This window comes from Lethenteron reissneri, chromosome 33, assembly GCF_015708825.2.
Source record: "Lethenteron reissneri isolate LAM-NWPU_2019-01 chromosome 33, ASM1570882v1, whole genome shotgun sequence".
In the NCBI taxonomy this organism is placed as follows: domain Eukaryota; kingdom Metazoa; phylum Chordata; class Hyperoartia; order Petromyzontiformes; family Petromyzontidae; genus Lethenteron; species Lethenteron reissneri.
In genome coordinates, this window is record NC_083811.1 from 7,110,654 (window position 1) to 7,132,072 (window position 21,419).

Here is a 21,419-nt window from a genome sequence, read left to right on the forward strand (position 1 = left end):
ATGTCAGTGCGCTGTTCATAACGTGTTAAGCCTGAGCTGCTATCTCCTGGCAAAAGGCTTTTCCAGCTTGGCACGCCAGAGATTTGTGTGTGGATATTGTGGAAACTCGTTTGCTCGTGCTTAACCGTGTTGCCCTGCAAAACGATGTTGTTACCACCCACATTACATGTGGGTTCATATGAGTAGTGTTGTAATGTGTTTATTTGGCTCAAAACCCACTTCCTGCGACATATAACTGTAACCTCTACCATGAGTCCATTGCGAAACTCCTGAATTACAGCCATATCCGAATACATTTCATAATGCTGCTGAAGCTCACCATAATCCACACTTCAATAATTCGGCAAGACAAAAAAAGACGGCTCAATAAATTGAACACATCCTTTGCAAGCAAAAAAGGTTGCGAGTCCAGATAAAATTCCATGATTCCAAAAGCTGTAAATTGTTCTGTGCTGTTCAGCCAAGGACAAATGGTGGCCATTTCAATATCTGGCAATTTCGGATTATTTGTAAGCCAAAATTTAATGAAAACTGATAAAAGATTGACTGTATGGCAACCTCCGTTCCCGTCCAGAGTGTTCAAGGTTCGCGATTACGGTGTGTGCGCCCAGTCTTGGCGGGGGATTACCCTCCCCACCCTGGTTATTTATTTCGGTGGACTGCTCATTAACTGCAGGTGAGGAAAGGTTAAACACAGCAAGCAAGTTCACACAAGACTTGTCCCCTAAGCCTTCCAAAGACAGCGGATTACAGCTCAGCTGGCAGATGCTGCCTTGGATAACAATCCACACTGGAACAAAGGCAAAAAACTGCGCAGATAAAGTGAACGCCACAATGTGGAAGCCTGAATTCTAAAAACACTTGGAATTTAGTTTTTAAGTTAATTATAAACGACACACAATATGTTGTAAGCAGGGAAGTTAATTGCATTATTAAATTGGCGAGTCACACAAACTGCAGCTAGTAATTGTTCACATGTCACACCAATTATCATTATGATGCTGAGGCTTACCCCAGACGCATTGTATGTTCTTGGTCAATCTCCACAGCATTCTTTTGTAGTGATAGGCATATACTTTAAATTCCTCAAAGTTTCAATTAAAACGGAATGAATATCCATGTAAAAAGAAAGTTGTTGAAATTTGGAAAATATTTAAAGCTCTGCCTGCGTAGAGTTTATATAGGATGGGAAATTTTTCAAACGAGTTCAACCTTCATTTCACACCTCTGATGAGCAGTTGGCTTCGTATGATGCAAAAAAAGTTTAACATGCATTTTTCTGCTCTTTTATTACTTTTGTGGCAACAAGGTAAAAAGTTATCATGTTGATGGCAATCGTTTGAATGCTGAAAATAAACATCTGTAAAGCGGTTACAGGCAGTCCCTGGTTTACAGAAGGGTTAGGTTCCCGAGAACAAACCATAACCCAAATTTTCCGCATGTCGGAAACTGAACAATTTTCCCCCCCAACTCAAACATAAAATCCCAAAGTCGTAAATAGTTGTGCCTGCCCTACTGTTTTCTCTTAGTACTGTATCGCGCTGTTGCCCATCTTCTATCGTTACCTGGATCGTATCGCTGTACATACGCTCTGCACTTCCTACGATTTTTTCATTTCATCGAATATATCTACCCTAACACTACCCATAAATAAACTAATGGAACATACACTGTATCCAATTGTTTATGAATGCCACGAAACAATTTAATATTAATTGTTAAGAGAAAGCAGTCACTTCTGAAAGTAAATTTAGCGTGCATTAGGCTAGGCCAAGACTTCTCTAATCGCCGTTGGCTGAGACCATGAGCAATCAAAGTGTAACGGTGTTAAATAAAGCACATACAGTAATAACGCCTAAAAAACTATTTCAGAAAACTAGCAATAGAAACATGAGGGAAAAAAAGTTCTAAGCATAAAAAACAAACAATTACATAATGGAAAAGAATTACGTAACGCTACAAAAAACACCATTTGCCTGAATCCGAGTGAAACTCAGGCTTGGTGAAAGCGGCGTTTTGGTGGAGCGAGGTGTAAGGCAGTCAGCCACCTTACGCTTCGTGGTATTCATCCACAACTTGACCGTGCTGCACTGTTTTAGCTTACATAACTAAACGCAAACATTTCTGCATATTGATTTTTTTTACATGATTCATGGGAACATTTCCATAACGTCAAATTCCATAACTCAGGTCTTCCGCAATCCGGGGACTGACTGTATTTTTTTTTTAAATCCTTTATATTAAGTTCGCTTGCTTGCTTGCGTGCTTGCTTGCTTGCTTACGACCGTGCAAATCTTTCGGTCGTTTTTTAACCCACTTCCCGTGATCCAATCGAGCTGACATTTTCCACACAGACTCGTTGTGCGTGACAATTAATTTTCGTGCGAAAAAAAAATCCTAAATTTTACACTGTTTAGGGAATTTTTTAAAAATATTTAATTACCAATTGCTTAATGCTGGCAGACAATCATCTGACCCATAGGTGGCAGCCATCTCAAGCCAGAGGACGAGAGGACTCTAGCCACCACGCATATAAAGGATTTATAGTGAAAAACTTTGTTTTTACGGGTTAATTTTTTAAAAAATGTTCATATGCTTTGGAAAAGCAGTTCAATGTCACAATTCATTAAAATGTGTTTATATCATAATTTCTTGCACAAAATACAGAGAGTGCTTCACTTTAACAACTTACTATTATTGCAAAAGCAAAATACTGCCAGAGGGCAGTTTCACTTTGAGCTTTGAATTGGTACTGAATAATGAAATACACATGGGACGTCCGCCAATCCGCAGGGGTTATACTGTAATTACCCCAAATTGATTCAGCTCAAAGCTCAAATTACTACATTTGGCTACGGCAACCATACAAGACACCTGGCAGCAGTGCCTCGCCCCCTCCCCGATAAAGAATGAGAGATTGCAAAACAAAGCTGAACATTAATAGCAAATGTGAGCATTTGCCAGCACGCAAAACGTTCCCGTATACAATCGGGAACAATTATAGAGTTACGCCACATAAACCTATTCCAAGAAAAATGAGTCAACTATGAACAGACTGCCACAGAGCCACATGACCAGTTCGTTTTTACAAATCTTTCCATCACATAGTCTACAAGTGTAGGGGAATTCACATGGAGTCACCAACCTCGTCCCAATTAATGCACCCAGCTGCTGACTGTTAAAATGTCAAATGCGTTAACTCTGCACTTTCACCTAATCAATTATTTATGCTCTTATTAAAAGAAGAAGTCATACGTGTAAATTGTCTGCCAAAGTCACTGCTTATAAAACAGACCCAACCACTCAAAATGGCAGGAATGCAGTTCAAAACATGTTCCATCTCAAGGTGCAATATAAATTAGACAGTGCTCAGAATGATAAAATTCGTTCCAATGCAAAGGACAACACCACATCATCAAGGAAACATCTCAACAGGTGCAGGGCTGCGGAGTGATGTGGAGATGGTCTAGTACAGTACCAGCAAGGCAGACGGCACGAGTGGGGAAACGATGCCAGGAAGAAGAATGCAGAGCTTTGCCACACGCATACCTGATCTTTTTATAAGCGTACCCTCAGTCATTTGCTGTAATGATGGGGGTTTGCACGCATCACGTACCAGGTATCACATGTTACGCGCGTGCGCACCGAGCTGTACTCTTACTTGAGAGGCTCGTTGAAGCGGATGGTGGCAGCGCAGTGGAAGATGACGTTGATGGTGGCAACGAGGTGGTCCTCATCTGCAGTTGAGATTCCCAGCTTGGGCTGCGTCAGTTCGCTGTCCACCGGGATGATCTTAGCCTCGAATTCAGGCTGCTCCTGCCGCAGGCGGTCGAAGAGCTGCAAGGAGACAAGCGGCGGTGGATACGGGCAAACGGTCAGGAAGTCGTCGCTCTCGAGGACGCCGGGGGGACAATTGTATGGCAGATTCGCAGACAAATTCTAGGTCTTAAAGTTGGCCACAACTGAATCATATATATACACACACACACATTTATTAAATGTGCATTGCATAAAGTGATTTCCTGCGTAAATGACCACTGAAGCAATGTTCATCTTGGCCGCAAGCCAGTGGTGGAAATTCCACGTTCCTATGACGGGACCGAGTCACTCCTTATGATTGTTGATTTACCCACAAAGGGGTACGAATTGTATCGAACCCAGAGGGTCGATGGGCCGAGTCAACACCCAACCAGGATTTGAACACGTGACTTTCCGTGAGCAACTTGCTCTGCAGCTGAGCCACCTGGCGGGATTACGTGTGGGTCGTGGCAACGACTGCGCTGTTAGAACGTACAGTATTCATGGATGGACTCCCACTCGCGGCTGTAGGAAAATACAACACATTTAGTTTCTTGAACGGCACTTCACAAGGTTTGTAAACCATTGTCATGCAGTTAAGATTAGGAGAGGGTTCTTTTTTTAAAGCATGGATGTGCCAAAGGCAATATTTATCAAAAAAAAAATGTTTCACAGCAGAAAAGCCTTTCCTATAGCAAGAAGGGACGATTGTTTCTGAGGTGGCAAATGAAAAATATGGTTAAGTTATCTTATGAAGACACTGCACTTGTATTGCAGTTATATCCTTGCAGAATGTTAATAAGACACACTGGTAATGTGGATTTAATGAGCAACAAACTCGACGATTTGAACATTATTGCCTTCCAGTTTCGACATCAACGCTTGTGAATATCGCAGGCCTATCCACCAGTCTCCTTAGTTCAAGCTCTATTCGTGGGGACAATACTAACCAAATTATGAGAGAACAACCACCCGCTGTATCCAATTACCAAAGGCTCACCTGCCCGGGTCAGATAAGGCCAAGAACCACAATTTCCACTGTTGTGCTTTTAATGCTTTGGCCGTAACCAGGAAGCATTGTGTGTCAATGATAACAAATCCTCCAGGAGTAGCCCGTTTCATAAACATTCGAGTGACATTGTTAGAATAAAATGTAAATGCCATAGAGGCTGCTAAACTTAGCGGCGATACGCTTTTTTCACGTTAATGGCAATACATTAGAGAAATATGCATGAATCCAGAACAATCCTTCAGCAAGATATTTGAATTCCTATCTACGGAAACTAGTTCTCCATGTGTGTGTCGTCCAGTGCTCCAGACGGTGCATAACCCGATACTGAAGGTGCATTCAATCATAAAGTGTCAACTCCCAACCACCCAAGCCAATAGCCATGGCACCGCCATGCTTGCCAGGAAATGTGTGAATCCCACTCAGGGCCTGGGCGCAACGGTGGCGAGATGTTAACCATCTCTCCTGGTATGCAGGAGGTCGTGCGTTCGATCCAGACACCGACGCCTGTATATTTGGAGTTTGCATGTTTTCCTAGTGGTCAAGTGGATTTTTATCCAGGTCCTCCGGTTTTTCCCTCCACATAAATAAACGTGCGTTTCGAGTATTTGGCTGCTATACATTTCCACATGGTAAGCCACTTCGTTGAGCTATCATTCGTAGCCAGGTTAGCTTATGAAAAAGAGCTATATAGCTCTGTGGGCCTTCCCTGGTAAAATGAAAATAGTAAAAAGTTTCAAACAAAGAAAACATTTTCCCCAAATGGAGCTAATCATGGTTGTCAGTGTTATTATACATCATGTACAATGAGGTATAATGATTTAAATCTAATATCCTTTTCAGGCCCATTTAAAAATTAAAACACCACAATGGAGCTCAAACATGCTGATTCGCTCCCAACTGTTTCTAGAAACATGTTTTTAATACGTTTAATAATAAAGCAGCAAATTAAGATTTAAATTAGTGCCATGCCCACAAGGGCCCATTTATAGCCTTGTCCACTCACTGTGAAGCCGCTTCGTGTCACGGGACCAAAAGCACCCACCCACCCTGGGTTTCGTTTTCAAAAAATGTTGCCGAATCGGCCCGAATTGTAGCGGCGAGCTGCTAATAGCCTGGGGGCCGAGCGTGCCCACTGCAGAGAAGAACCCGTGATGTTGGGAGACAAAAACGGGTGCTCCCAGCCCCGACACAGCCAGAGATTGAAGTGGCCAATTGTGCGCCAAGCTTCACTAAATGGATGTTGTGCGACTCATGTGCTGCCCACAGCGAAAAAATTAAAATGTGAAGATCGCGTTCACGATAAAACGCCCTGCGTTGCCACCGACAACTTGATCTGCTCTCCCTTACATCAAAGCTTTGTTATCTCAATGGGCCCTCGTATGCTAAAATAAAGGCCTCCAAACGGAGCTGTTGCTTGGTGTCACACCACAGATGTGTAAAGACAACAACACATAAGCTCTTGATAAAACACATTTTGGAGGAATCGGTGATTCTAGCATCTGGGTAGGTTCTTTCAAGAGCCGTTTAAAGCCAACATTCACTCCCTTGGCAATCACGAACACAGCAGATTTCATGTTATTTAAATTATGAATGACCTTTTTTCTCACACTGCGCTCTGAGGCTGTGAGTATAAAGTAGTGCTTTAGAGCTTTTCATAATTATGCCCTAGGCGGAAACACTTCCGTATATAAATGTTCCCGGCCAAAATTCGTGGCATTTTGTATGCGTTTAGCGTGCATTGGAGGCCACTAATGAGTCTACAAATTTACACCCACGGGTGTATAGAATAATAACTTGAGAAAGAACACCCAAATGATCAAATGCAGCACTTCATCACGAAAATTAATGCAGTGCCGCAGGGTACCGAGTTTAATCAATGGCATTTTATACCGTTCAGTGGGATAAAACTAACCGTGTGGCTCCTCCGTCTCTGGTGGTAGTGGCACTCCCACAAAATACTCAGGCATTCCACATGCCCCGATACTGTACAGTAACGTATGCTGGCGTGATTCTTTCCTCGGGCATGTTGTAAAAGCCTCTGGCAATGACCCCAATTCACGGAGGTGCTCCCCCAAATGGCGCCACAAAAGCTCTTGGTCGATGCACGTGAATGCTCCCACGTGCACAGGTCGTGAAGAGCGGGCTCCACATCGTTCCCTGTGGATTTCGTTTCGGCTCATACCATCAGCGCAGCACTAACAGCAGAAGCTGTGAATGTTCATCATGTGTGGTTTATAATAATAATGTCTAGTTATTCATCCAGAAAAGCTCAGAATATCAAAGCTCTTCAAATTATTCTGCTTTGGGATGTTTGGAAAGTTCCTTTTCAAGGAGTGCTTTGCATGTGGGGGGAAAGAAACTGAATATCCATAAACAAGCCCATGCATATGATGGTTTAACATTCGAAGGTCCTCAGAGGCAAGTTCAAAAACACACTTGTTGCACTACCATATCCTGGGCACCTTGGAGCCACGAGGAGTTTTGAAGTCTCATAAATATACTGCGCATGATCTGCCAACCCTTGGCACCCCAGCGCTTGATTACCAGGCATGTGCGCCACCCACGCCTGGAATGTGGAAAATCGGTTGCGAAATCTGGCCTTGGGTGAGTCAGCCTCATGCAACCAACTGCAAACACTTCTCAAAAAAAGGCCGGCCAACTGATCCCTCACCTTGCAGCAGGTCATGAGCTTGATGCGCTCCTCGGGGCTCTGCCCTTCCTTCGGCCTCACCAGCACGTACAGCGACCCCAGCATGGGGCACGAGCGCAGAATCTTCTCCACCAGCACCTTGCCCAGAAACCCCGTGGCGCCCGTCACCATCACGTTCTTGCCGGCGTAGAAGTCGACCACGGATGGGACGGGGGCCCCGAGGCGAGCGCCAGATGTTGGAGGCCCCGTGTTCTGCTGCATCGAGCCGTACACCAGGCCACCGACACCACCTTTGGGCGCTGCAGGGAGGGCGGTCTGCGTGTCGTCGCCAAAGCCCGGCGACGAGAGATGCGCTGGCCCCGACGTGCCAAGCATGGCTGGGACTTTGAGGAGTGGGGCCTGTTCCATGCAGACAGATGAGCTCATGCCGTGCTCTGCTTAATTTGCTTGTCTTTTTGGTCCACTGTTCTTGCAGGATATGGGAAAGTCACGCTGTCAAGACAGTAAATACACAGAGGGTTTCATTTTTTTTACAAATGGCAAGCCAAAGGTAGCACAAAAACAACATCAAGTGAACCCAAGAGCCACCTAAAAAGCCTTCGTAAATCAACTTCGCACAGTGAATATGTTGCACTAGACAGTGCCTTTCGAGACTTTGGTAGCACTCTGTTCAAGGCAGAGCAAAGCATCAATAATTCATACTTAGGTGCTACTGCAAGCGCCAGCCACAAAGGCGGAACATTATTCCACCAATTACTGGATACCTTCAGGAAGAGAGCCATTGATGACAAATGCCTCAGCCTTGGAAGAGCAAACGTCTATCATGGAGTCAAGTTCACATGGGGAAAAAATATACTAAAATTGTGTGCAAAGCTGCTATAAATTGGCCTTCAAAGTCTGCTCTCATTTCCCTTTGTTTTTGCAAACAATGAGTGAAAATATGGGAAGTGGTTTCCTTTTGAGGGATTACCAATTTATTAAATGTGCATTTATATCATTATCCCTTTAAAACGCAGGTAAGTCAAATTGCCAAAATCCTCCTACACACATTAATATCGTGCACTGAAACCCTCCACAAATAGGAAGGGGTGTCATGTTATCCTCATTTGTTTTAGAATATACAAGTCACACTATTTCGAGCACAAGCAGATACGCTGGGCTTTCAGGCTGGGTTTCTGCCCTGTTCACAGTATTTGCAGGATGGTTGCTTCAATCCGTGTGCTCCAGATTCAGTGGCAGGTGGTCTCGCGGCAATAGCCAATAGATCCAGTTATAGCACAACTAGAAGTGATCATCTTGAAAGTATGGTATCGCATGTTGGTGTTGTGGTCAGAATGTACAAATGAAACGCCCATTGCAGTGCCCACAATCGCTACCCTAAGAGCCAGGCATCCCTGATATCAAACAACCTCAACAGCTTAATTGTTGTTAATGCTTGCACATATAATGAAGCAAACCGCAGGGATATAAATTTTTAAAATTAAATGTAGAAACATTACCGGAAAACAAAATGTCCAGATGATGCCGTGGCCTGACATGCCATTTCTAAAGTCAAGCCAACCACCACTCTACCCATTCCCCTGCCCTAACCACGACTGTAAATGTCAGCCCTCCAGCGATTCTGAATTTCGGCTCTCGGAATAACTCAAGCATTTTGCAGACTGCCAACAAGGAGGGCTGAACAGCCTGCAATTATCATCATTGATTCGGCATCCCCCTGCTGAACACGGGTGCAACACTTTTCCATTTGCAGCCATCTGGAATTATTTGCACATCAGGGGATGCATAAAAAAAATCACAGTTGCGATGTACTCACTCATGGCAATTCTTTAATGTGGTGCGAGAAAAAATAACCTCTTGTCCAAACATGGCATTCCTGGCAAATTTAAATAAAGACCAGAAGCGTTCAACAGCGATACTTTTTTTTTACCATGTACAGCTCTTTTGCCAAACCACTGCTGCAAAAGGTCAGTACGGGTCTATGAAATCAGAAAGCATAGAGGTTGACGACCATGGAACAGAGCCCATGACAACCTGGCATGCATTGTAACTCATAATTTTCATATTTAATTAATTATCTTAGGTTGACTATTTATTTAAAAGTTATTTTTATAACCAAAGATTGTTTTTAAATATATTCATTTATAATTTCTGCAGTGCTTCGAGGATATTTTATTACTTAAGGTGCGATAGAAAAATAAACATCGACCGATTGAGATTTATCTCTGCATAGTTTCCGAGATCTGACAAGATTGGGCACATTGATGGTGATTTTAGTCAAAGACACCTCTTTCCAGTAAAAAGCTTCAAACATATTCACTGAAATTGTATTATTTTCAGCGTCTTACATTTTCACATGCCCCTTTATTTAGTTGCTGGTAACCCTTTCCACATATCCTATAATGTTAACTGTATGACTAGTAGCTGGTCTGTAAGTGTGGTGTATCAGACTCCATAATGATTGAGGTAAGAAAAGACGTTTAAATGCAATCAGTGTAAAAACCACCCAGGACAGTACACACACCACCTCACCCTGGCAACAAGAAAATAATCCTCAAGTGTGACAGCAACTTTCCATTCTCGGTTGCATATGGTCTGGACCATCTAAAGGACAGCCATCTCGGTTTGAGAAAAATAAACTCGTGTGCTCTGGGTGTTAAGACGTCAATGATGTAACCATACTGATATGTAGGCTCTAAGAGTTGTGCTGTGAAGCTGTGATGCTTTAGGGTTGCACCGCAAATGTCCGGTATAATTTCCGAGTTTTCACTGCACGCGCTGAGGAGCTTCCAGCATGTGGAGCGACACGTCGGATATCCGCGGTGCAACGAAAACCAAATCGGAGCTACAATTGTGCGACCAATTTAGAATGAGTTATTGAAAAATGCAACCTAGGCAGCCTTAAATAGTAAAACTAACTATCCACACAAGCCCGTTTGATTCATTCTAGCTACCTGGCCCCAAGTTGATAGTATTTGTCAAAGAATGAAATTCACAATTTCTGAGAAACAGTTGAAGAAAGCACAAGGGGTTTCACAATCCCACAAACACACACAGGACTCTGCATATACTGAATAAAGGAGCAAAAAAATGCGTGTGTTGTTAGAATATACGACTACACTTAACGGCTACAATGAATGGGTAGCCACATTTATATTCACACCTGTTCAAAGTGTGTGTTAAAATGCTTGAAGCATAAATGCGGGTGCAGGCTGAATAGGGGGAAAAAAAGACTCCCTTGCGCATATCCCCAACAAGCCCTAGCACGAGATTAATGACTAATTGAAGCCGTGAGCAAGGGAATAATAATGAGCGTCATCGCGCCAAAGGTTCGGGAGGGACACCACCTCTCTCCCCTGATCACCATTCCCATTGTGGCCGGGGGCTTTGCACAAGGTGCCAATATCCGATGAACACACTCCAATCACTTGGCCTTGAGGTCCACTTTGTTTGACTTTCCTTTGAACGGAAAGCCACTTTTCAAATACCTGGGGCAGCATGGTCAAACCTATACAGAGGCTTGCCCACCACAATCCAGTGCGGGACATTTTTGTGCATTAAGTCTTAACAGTGATTCTCCAAAGGGAAAACTGAAAACAAAACTCCACGATGCCATGGAACAATTGATTCATCTTACCCCAGTTGGCATTGAAATAATTCCGCTTATTGGAATCAAAATACAACTTTAAAAAGTCGAGTGACTTATTTTTGTTCCTCTTTAACCGCCACGAATGGTGTTATGAACTTTGATTTTTATTTGTTCTACAGATTTTTCAAAAAAAATTTGTAAATGAAATAAAATGCACTTATTTTAACAATTAAAGTTAATTGTAACCTAGTCACAGATGCAGCTTATCCTCCAAGAGCTAGAATTAACAAATGGAAGTGTGGAAACACTCTAAGAGACACTGATCAATGTTTAAACATGAACTTAAGAAAACCCTCAAAACAGGTGTGGCGTTGTAAACTATTCCAATGATGTACATCCTACGTAATTAGCTGATCAACTGGAAATTAAGGATCGTTCCAGTAAACCAGATGCAGTGGTCAGCAATAAATGCCTGATGAGGCTTTTCACATGCACTCAGTGTCACCATAGCTCACGTTGCCTGTGCCAAGTGGAAACAAAAAGCAACGGATGCTTTAAACAAGCAGGCAACTGTTCCAAGTTCAAGTTGATTTTGTTTACACAGGTGAGAAACGCAAGAGGCCAGGGGTAGTCTTATTTGCAAGAGCCACTTTACGTACCCAAAATGAAGAGAGGTTCTGGGTCCACCTCGCTTTCCCATTGGCTCCTGCCCCTCCACTGGCCAGGGCCATCCGCGTCCACATACAAATGATCATTATGGCAACATAACACCCCAACAGCACATGGGCGGCTATGGCTGGAACATCGTGTCGACGTCAGAGCAACGTTCCCATGGGCACACAGGTGACAGGCTCGCACAAGTCTCACATGCAGCGCACACGCAGACATGCAGACATACATTAATATTAATAATATAACCACACCTTTTGTTTACATGTCAGTGTACAGTATCGTCTTCTATGTGTACAGCACATGTATAATACACAGTACTGTACAAAGACTATACATACAACACATGCATATCACTACAGTACATATATAGTAGAAAGTATATGTCTTCAATATACAAGCTTAAAAATATGGCGTCGTTAGCACTTCATCTCTCAAAATGTTGGTCACAAGATCAGCGCCGGTGCTGATATTTAGCGGCGATGTCGACATTGAGTTTTCACATCCGACTCTCCGCGTGGGGAAAATGAAGTTGACACAAATGTCGACAAAGCCAGTTTTGGCGATGGAAATTGTCGGCACCCTTGCGGCGACATATAAACCAGCGTGTGTTTAAAAGCCCCCAATGAGCGGCTGATGAGGAGGAACCTGCCGATGCACTCACACGAACTCAGCACTGTGCGCAGGATGCAATGTTTCAGAGCAGAGGCTGCCCCTCAAGCAAAGGTTGTCTTCACACTAATTTTGCTTGTCAAAACATTCGCAGATCGTTACGACCACGACTAGGCGCAAGTGAATTCAATTAATACAAGCACCCTCAAATGCGTACATTGGAAACAATGCCAACAGATGGATCAATGTGGCCGGCCACATGGAGGTGTTAATGTACACAAAGAAATAGCAAACCCACAAAAAATCTACTTTGCTATTCTAAACTTCCTATTTAACTGCAGATAGGCTTTTTTTAATGTAACTTTACTCATAGCTATTAAAAATGCCACTAAAACGAATCCAGGTCGTAAATGGAGCTGGCTGTAATTGATATCTCTACAAACCTTGGCCAAAGCCTGATGGAGTTTTGTCAAAAGCCATATATGGTGGAGCTGCACCGGGTGCTATTTGCTGTAACCTTTAACTTAAGAATACAGGGAGAAGCAGGCGTGACGCCCAGAGCTCTCCGGTTTCTCCAATATGCGCCGATATAAATAAAACAAAAAAAACCTGGGCTTCGCTCCGTACCTTGCTCTTCATGCACGGTTGGCTACGTATGGTGCAAAAGGCGTTCAACATACATACACACATACTATTGCCAATTCAGAATTTACTCAAACGCCCCCGAACAAGGCAACTTTATTCAGCCGTCCGGGCATTGAACGACAGATAAGCACCAACAGGGGAAAGCAAGAAAAATAAGAAGAGGTTTTACTCTTTCTGGCAATAAAAAACGAAGTGTTAAGATGTTCAAACACCAAATAGAAACCTTTTAGAAGGAATCAAGTCTGCATTAACCACACGTACTTGTGGTGAACATGCAAACGAACATGCTCTGGTACTATGTGCATTGTCTTTGAAACTGATTGGCCTACACACCAGCGACAGACTTCTTTATGGCCTAGTCTCACCAGGGGAGCAACCTGCAGGAACTTCACTTGCGATGGGCTAGATGAACGTTACATGCACTCTTGCAAGAGGTATAGGGTTCTTACGAGGAAATGCTGCGAGAAATTTGACATCCACTTGTTTCGGGTGATGAAATGCAATTTGGATTTGCGCAACTTCAACTGTATAAACTGTGCACAACTCAAAAAATATATTGACATTATTGTTATGAGATTATGGTTCAAATTATTATATCATACAGATACACAATTATTGTGAATCAGAACAAAGCTCTTAATCATTGGTACATTTGTAAAAAGCCTTCACACATTCCCACGTAATCCTGTGCAGTATCGCTGCAAATATGAGCAGCCCATTTTTAAATGAGAGTGCTTTCTGTCGCATCCAACAGCTAAGTGCTATCTATCATTGATGCCTTCTCATCCAGCTGTCGGACAATCTGATCAGTCTGTCACAGAGCAGCAAGCCATACGATTTAAAAGGATAAGCTTTCGAATGCTTTTAAATGATGACAAGAGACACTTTGCAATAGCTGCCGCTGAAGTTTAGTTCCAGGAAGAAGCCCTTTTCACACCAGCCCAGGCACAATAAAAAACACGTTATCCCTATCATATGTGTGCAGCCAGTACACACGTGTGCTGTAATTGGGTGACTGTAAAAGTGCGTTTTTTTACTTAACACAATAATAGCAAGCCTTGATAATGTTGGCCGGACTCTGGAAGTTAGCTGCATAAATCAGGCTTACATTACATGTCATTTATAGGTAACAAGTTTGCATATTTTATGTACACAAGATTATCTCTGTATCAGATAAAAAAAAACACGCAAGCTTTGTTTTAAAAACTATTGCAATTGTTACTTATTTATTATTTCCTTTAAAAAAATGTCTGCAAAAAAATTGTATAGCTATTGTGGGCCATATGTATGTTCTGGCCGAGAGTCATAAGGGTTCTAACAAACAACGCAATGTATTTCCAACCTGATAATACTTCACACAGTAACTTGGGACGATTTACAATTTTTTTTATTAATCAAAAATCGAAGGTTATAGGGGGCTGCCACGCTAATATTTGACATATTAAGCATCATTTTGTCAGAATGCACATATTGCCCTGGTGCTCATGTAATTTCCACGCCTCCCTTAACTGCGTAACTGCAAAGTACACGGGAAGAGTCCGATTATCCTGCACCCTAATTAACGACAAGCCAACTCGCATAGGGGGGACAGTGGTCGCGGTGTTGTGCGTCAGCGCCTCACCTGCGCTATGGTAACGTCAGCCCTCCAGCGACGTCTTAAAACAAACGTGGCAGCACAGACCAGTTGCGCTTGATGGCCACGTGTCCTGTAACGAAATTCCCCAGGTCACGCATGCTACAGTGAACAGACAAGTCTAAATTTACACGGGGACTACAGCTACAACCAGACTCGCGGTAAGTCAGCTCGTGTCGCCACGGGGCTTGCCAAATACGCAAACAAATTCTCGGTGCAGCAGCGTGATAAGTATTATACACCAGGCCTGCATTCTATCAGGAAGTTAACATCTCCTGAGTGCTAGCAATATGGAAAATGCATGTACATTAAGCAAAAGTCAGAAGGTGCAAGCACTTATATCGTGCAATAAATGCTGTACTGTGTTCGCGTAACAAAATATTGCACTATAATATGACATGTATTTTTTTATTGTATATAACTGACTATTGTTGGCTCAAACATTCAATTCTAATTCCAAATTACTTGAAGCAACGAAAAGGGGCACGGTGTCCTCCAACATTAAAACCTTTTAAGGGAAATTGGTCAAATAATAATCTCTGAAATTCTGTGAATAATCTGAGGCTATCATTGGAAAAAAAGATTCAAATTACCTGTGGTGCAGTATTATAATTTGTCAGAGAAAAATGTGTTTTTAAACGTGAACATATATTTTTATTAACGTGTCACAGTAATTAGCCCACGTGTCAGCAGCATTTGCCAGACATCAAAGAGTATGATTTAAAAGTATAATTCTGTAGTTTAACACGTCAGCTTTCGCGACCAATATCATCCATAGGCGACCTAACCCAAAATAAATCTATATTATGGATAATTCTGTAGTACTGAAAATACTATTAGGAAAGAGCTTGATGAAAAGTGCCGTTAACAACAATACTGTACATCAAGAACATAAAACTGCAACCAAAAATTTTGTCCCAAAAAAATGAGGTCGCAGTTCCCACAATTATAATTTGTATTTGCAATTATAAAGTATTTGCAACTGTTTACAGCGGATTACAAGGGCTTCATGAACCATGCCAGAGATTCTCTCATTTCGGAGCGGTTAAGCGAGCTACTATCATGATTCTTTTATTCCATTCGTTGTTGCATTTGAGTTTGTCTGGTCATTTTTTTTCTCCACAATAACGATGGTCAGTGTTTGCCCGCGATGAGATTAGATAACCTAAGTCCCTACAAGTGGCGCCTCGGACGCTTTCATCTGTTAAGTCAAAGCGTGCCTGACAAGTTCAAGTTCTAGGTATAGCCCTGTGAGCCATTCGGCTCTTGAATTGGGTGCAACCGCAACAAACAAAAAACAAAAACATGAACAAGAAAACATCTTAAAGTGAATATGTGACCAAGTGCAAACAGAAAATCCAAGAAAAGACAGAAAAATATTGCAGAAAAAACACCGTACACCAACGCTATGTGCAAAAATCACAGTGGGATGCAAGTCAAACAACAACAACACAACATAGATTAAGGCCATCAGTCTTACTCTGTACTACAACAAACAAACATGGCCAAACCAAAAAACTTTTCGAAATCACCAAAATAAAGCCATGAAAGCAATGAAACAGTGATCATAGGAACTGTGATGGAATTTTAACAATAAACAACATGTACTACCAAGAGGCTACTGTGAAATAGTTTGACTCGCCAAATCGGATTAATTAGTCACCTTCTAGACCACTTGGCACTCGGTCGGGAGTGATGGGTAGAACACGGAGAATCGATGTCGAAGAGACATGTTGCGAAATTGCCCCCACCCTGGGTGCGTGGTGTGCTGTGTGTAAGGGCGCATTCCTGCTTGAGGAGAGGTCGGTAGCGAAAGAGACCAAACCTGAATGTCGATTGAGACGGCCTAAAGCTTGAGCTAACATATCAACTGTCTGGGTGGAGTAGGGCCCTGGCAACAGATGATGTTTATTTAAAAAAAAACCATGCGACGGGTTCTCTAGGGTGCACATTTTAAGGGCCACAAGCACACGCATCCCTACACCAAGACGTTCTTTCAGCGCATATTGAAATCGTGTCAAGGTCTTTGATGAAGAGCAGACCTGTCTTGTGCCAATATATTAATTGGACCTGTAGCAAAAGCAGCCCGCATTGTGTTGTTGAAGGCCTCTGAAAGCAAGTGTATGTACCTATTTTAAAAGGTTGGTGCCACCTTGATTTTAACAAACTCTTGAAATACCGTCAAGTGTACGCGTTCATTCTATAAGCATTGCAAATTACCCTTAGCTGTATATTTTAAGGGGATATTTAACGTTGAAGGCAAGCCGAGTTAAAAAAAGATATACCAAATGACTTACAATGAGCTTTTGGCGAGTGCCGTTGAACTTACACATTTGAATGCACCGCAAATCAATGGTTAGATGCAAAGGAAAGTCAAGTGCAGTCGATAACCCCGTGGAATGCAGCCTCCGACTTACACACACTCTCTGTTCAGCAGGAGGTGCCTGCCCGTGTTGCCCATCTCTCTCTCTTTTGGGCAGAGGTCGCAAACGGGTTTTGATTCCTTACCCGTGCCCGTACCCGGCCGCACCAGGGTCGCAAACGGGTACCCGTACCCGGCCGTACCCGTACCCTACCCGTAGGGTACGGGTATCGGGTACCTGATTGCGACCTCTGGGATGAAGCCATGTTGCAGGTGCGGGTGGGTTGATTCTAGGAACTTGAATTGTGAGAAGAGACAAGACGTTGGGAAATGAGTGACAAACAGTTACTCACCAGTGACTCACGGCCTACCCGTACCCGGCCGGGTACGGGTAGCCGGGTATCGGGTAGGGTACGGGTATCGGGTACCCGGTTGCGACCTCTGCTGTTGGGCCTCATGGTGGAGACACAGACACGCCGTGCCGCTCGATGCCCACCACCCCGCACCACCTTGCACCCCCCGTGCCCTCGCGGCTCGCAATGGCCCCGGGTTTTGCTTGGCTTCGTGCCACCTCTAGGCAAGTCGCCACCCCCACCAGCCCAGCTCTGCCCAACATCTGCCATGACATATCTCCCCCCGAGCACGAGTGAACGTCGCTGGAAAAAAAACGTTTTCCTCCCAACATTGTTTTACACACACACAATGAGCCCCCCCCCCCCTCGCTTTGTTACAACAGTAACTCCCGTTTGTTTCCTTTTTATTCGGAAAGTTTCTCCCCCCCCCCTCGTTCACCCCCACCCCCCATCGTTCAACTCTTTTAATTTGAAGAAAAAAAACTATTATCACGCCGAGAATCCCAGAGAAAGTAGGATGCGTACAAATTAGATTCAAACTGGTTTGTAACATCTGCCAGTCCACTCGTATCTTACGTTCCAAGAACAGCACAGGAATTGTACGCAGCTACAACAAAAAATATCAACGCACCCTTCGTCAAATGTGCACGTACAAGTTAAAGTCTGCAGGTGTCAGAGAATTAACCTTTTGTCCTGCAACGAATGTCATTCACATTGCATGGTGGCTTGACAGTGAAATGCAATTTCTTTCAAGTTCATTGTTAACATGGGAACGGATAAGCAAACAACTTTTACCCGACAGTTGAGCAATGTTGACCAATAAAAAAAACCCCACCGCCTAAAACGGTGCACAGGCAACAATTGCCTCTGAAAATCACAAGGGTGGCACAGTCGGTTTTTTTACAATCGGGTTTAATTGTCTTTTTATATTAAACCCGATCATCTGAGATTGGGAGAATTCCGGTTTCATTGGTTCTAATTACAGAACCGCACTTCGCCAACTTCTCAACGATGGGCTTCATCCATTCCAAGCTAAGGAACTCACTGGCAGTGCCCACGATTGTGGAGAAGCTCCTCCTCGTGTTCATCAAGACCAACCTGCCCGCCGCATTCTACGACTACCCCGTGTGCCCGATGCCCCCCCGAGTACGATAGCAGCACCGACGAGGAATCAGCCTAAGCCTTGGATCAGAGTTTCGTATTCATTAAACCAGGTTTTAACTCCCCAAAATCGGGTTTAATTGTATTAAAGAAAAAAACCCGATGCCTGCCGCTGTAAAAATCGGGTTTAATTCCACCCATGGCAAATCAGAGTAATCCTGCACCCCCCACAAACGACAGTACATTCACACACACACACCGTGCCACAAATATATATATATACCACAGTGTACTCCCATCTGTCTAAACCCCCCAATGTCGCAGTACACTGAAATGAGTGGGCAGATGGAATGCATTGCTCTCAATCCAATCATTATTGAACGAAGAAAGGCCACAGCTGTTGAGCCCTTGCTTCATTAAATTGCCATAAACGCTCCCAGTATTAAATCCTGCATTCACTGGCCACCCACACGCACTCACTTCCCAATCATCTGCCTGCTTGAGCCAGATATGAAGTGACAAGGCAGCTAATTAGGTTGAATGAGTTCAGACTTTTTGAAGTGTGGAACAAAAAAAAGGTACCTATGGAGATAATAGACGCAATAAAACCAAATTAGACCGGTCCAAACGACCAGATGCTGTATATAAAACCCATACTCCTTGAATAGTATTACCATTAAGATTAGGATTGTGGGATAGGAACCACGATAAGAGACACCGCAAACCAGAGATCATCGCAAAACCCGGCGATTGATCCCAGACACAGAAAAAAACCTGCTCAGCGAACTAGAACCCATGTGGTATTGTGGGTTCTATGAAATATAAAGACACTTTGAGAGACCCGTGTCCCAGGACTCCACCTCCTGATCTCACCCACGAGTAATCCCGACCGCGAGTGAGAAAAGTTCCAGGGGTCCCCCCCGTTCCCAGAGAGACCAGGACCAGACTCTCAGCTTCCCCGGAGAGACACCGAGACCTCGAGGAGGTCCCAGGGGGAGAGACCAGACCCCAGGTCTCATCGTGTCCCCACGCCGCGTCCTCGTGGAACCCGCCTGGACCACCCCGCCCGCCCGCAGACTCGGCGCCGTACCTCAATGGAACGCAGAGCAGAGAAGCCGTCGCGAGTAGAACTATGGAAGCTGACCGCCCTGCAGCTCGTGGACACGTGAGATTGTATCGCTGTTGAGGACCTCGACACCGAGAGGATGCTGATGCTGTTGGTGATGTTGGTGTTGCTGCTGCTGCCCATGCGCCTGTCACACGCCGACCCCCGTCGTCGCCATGTTATGCGGGTCCCGCGACGTCAGCGCGCGAAGGCGTCAAGGTTGGGCGAGCGTGATGACGCAACCACGCCTAGAGCGGTGCGTCGTGACGTCACCGCGCAAGAACGAGCGTGATGACGCAACCACGCTAAGAGCGGTGCGTCGTGACGTCACCGCGCAAGAGCGAGCGTTATGACGGAACCACGCCTAGAGCGGTGCGTCGTGACGTCACCGCGCAAGAGCGGGCGTGATGACGCAACTACGCTAAGAGTGGTGCGTCGTGACGTCACCGCGCAAGAGCGAGCGTGATGACGCAACCACGCCGAGAGCGGTGCGTCGTGACGTCACCGCGCAAGAGCGAGCGTTATGACGCAACCACGCCTAGAGCGGTGCGTCGTGACGTCACCGCGCAAGAGCGAGCGTGATGACGCAACCACGCCGAGAGCGGTGCGTCGTGACGTCACCGCGCAAAAACGAGCGTCATGACGCAACTACGCTAAGAGCGGTGCGTCGTGACGTCACCGCGCAAGAGCGAGCGTGATGACGCAACCACGCCTAGAGCGGTGCGTCGTGACGTCACCGCGCAAGAGCGAGCGTTATGACGCAACTACGCTAAGAGCGGTGCGTCGTGACGTCACCGCGCAAGAGCGAGCGTTATGACGGAACCACGCCTAGAGCGGTGCGTCGTGACGTCACCGCGCAAGAGCGGGCGTGATGACGCAACTACGCTAAGAGTGGTGCGTCGTGACGTCACCGCGCAAGAGCGAGCGTGATGACGCAACCACGCCTAGAGCGGTGCGTCGTGACGTCACCGCGCAAGAGCGAGCGTGATGACGCAACCACGCCTAGAGCGGTGCGTCGTGACGTCACCGCGCAAGAGCGGGCGTGATGACGCAACCACGCTAAGAGCGGTGTATCGTGACGTCACCGCGCAAGAGCGAGCGTTATGACGGAACCACGCCTAGAGCGGTGCGTCGTGACGTCACCGCGCAAGAGCGAGCGTGATGACGCAACCACGCCTAGAGCGGTGCGTCGTGACGTCACCGCGCAAGAGCGGTGCGTGGTGACGCAACCACGCAAGCGCTTTGGGGAAAAGATGGCGTGGTGACGTCATCGCGTAAGAGCCGTCTGTTGAACGCTGCGCTTGGGGTCCCTGGCTCTGGCGCGGTGACGTCACGACGCACCGCATTTTGCGTGGTTGCGTCATCACGCTCGCCACTTTTAACGCCGCGCTCAGGCGCCTCTGGCTCTTGCGTGGTGACGTCAGGACGCACCGCTCTAAGGCATGGTTGCGTCATCACGCACCGCTCTAGGCATGGTTGCGTCATCACGCTCGTCACCTTTTAACACCGCCCTAGGCGCCTGGCTCTTGCGTGGTGACGTCAGGACGCACCGCTCTTGGCGTGGTTGCGTCATCACGCTCGCCATCTTTTAACGCCGCCGTCAGGGTCCTGGCTCTTGCGTGGTTGCGTCATCACGCACCGCTCTAGGCGTGGTTGCGTCATCACGCACCGCTGTTAGCGTCATCACGCACCGCTCTTAGCATGGTGACGTCATCACGCTCGCTACCTTTTAACGCCGCGCTTGGGGTCCCGGCTCTGGCGCAGTGACGTCACGCTCTCAACAGCGCGTGACGTCACGCTCTCAACAGCGCGATTAGAATTCCCATCGCGTGTGTCAGCGTGGCCCCGTGGCGTGCTCGTTGCTGATTGGGCCGAGAGGAGTAGAACGCG

General features: G+C 45.3%; 1 protein-coding gene across 4 annotated transcripts in view; it reads right to left on the reverse strand.

The window, feature by feature from the left end:
* FAR1 (fatty acyl-CoA reductase 1) overlaps positions 1-19,738 on the reverse strand; it is a 36,144-nt gene extending 16,406 nt beyond the window's left edge. Inside the window, exons 1-5 of one of the 4 annotated variants that reach the window (XM_061564457.1) lie at positions 19,515-19,738; positions 14,597-14,681; positions 11,709-11,766; positions 7,482-7,952; positions 3,662-3,837 (exon numbers count right to left, since the gene is read on the reverse strand). In XM_061564457.1, the coding sequence (XP_061420441.1) occupies positions 3,662-3,837; positions 7,482-7,886 (581 nt within the window). In that variant the 5' untranslated portion in view covers positions 7,887-7,952; positions 11,709-11,766; positions 14,597-14,681; positions 19,515-19,738. The remainder of the gene's footprint in view (positions 1-3,661; positions 3,838-7,481; positions 7,953-11,708; positions 11,767-14,596; positions 14,682-19,514) is intronic. The other 3 variants (XM_061564458.1, XM_061564455.1, XM_061564456.1) reach the window with 3 other exon arrangements.
* Positions 19,739-21,419: the final 1,681 nt, after the last annotated feature.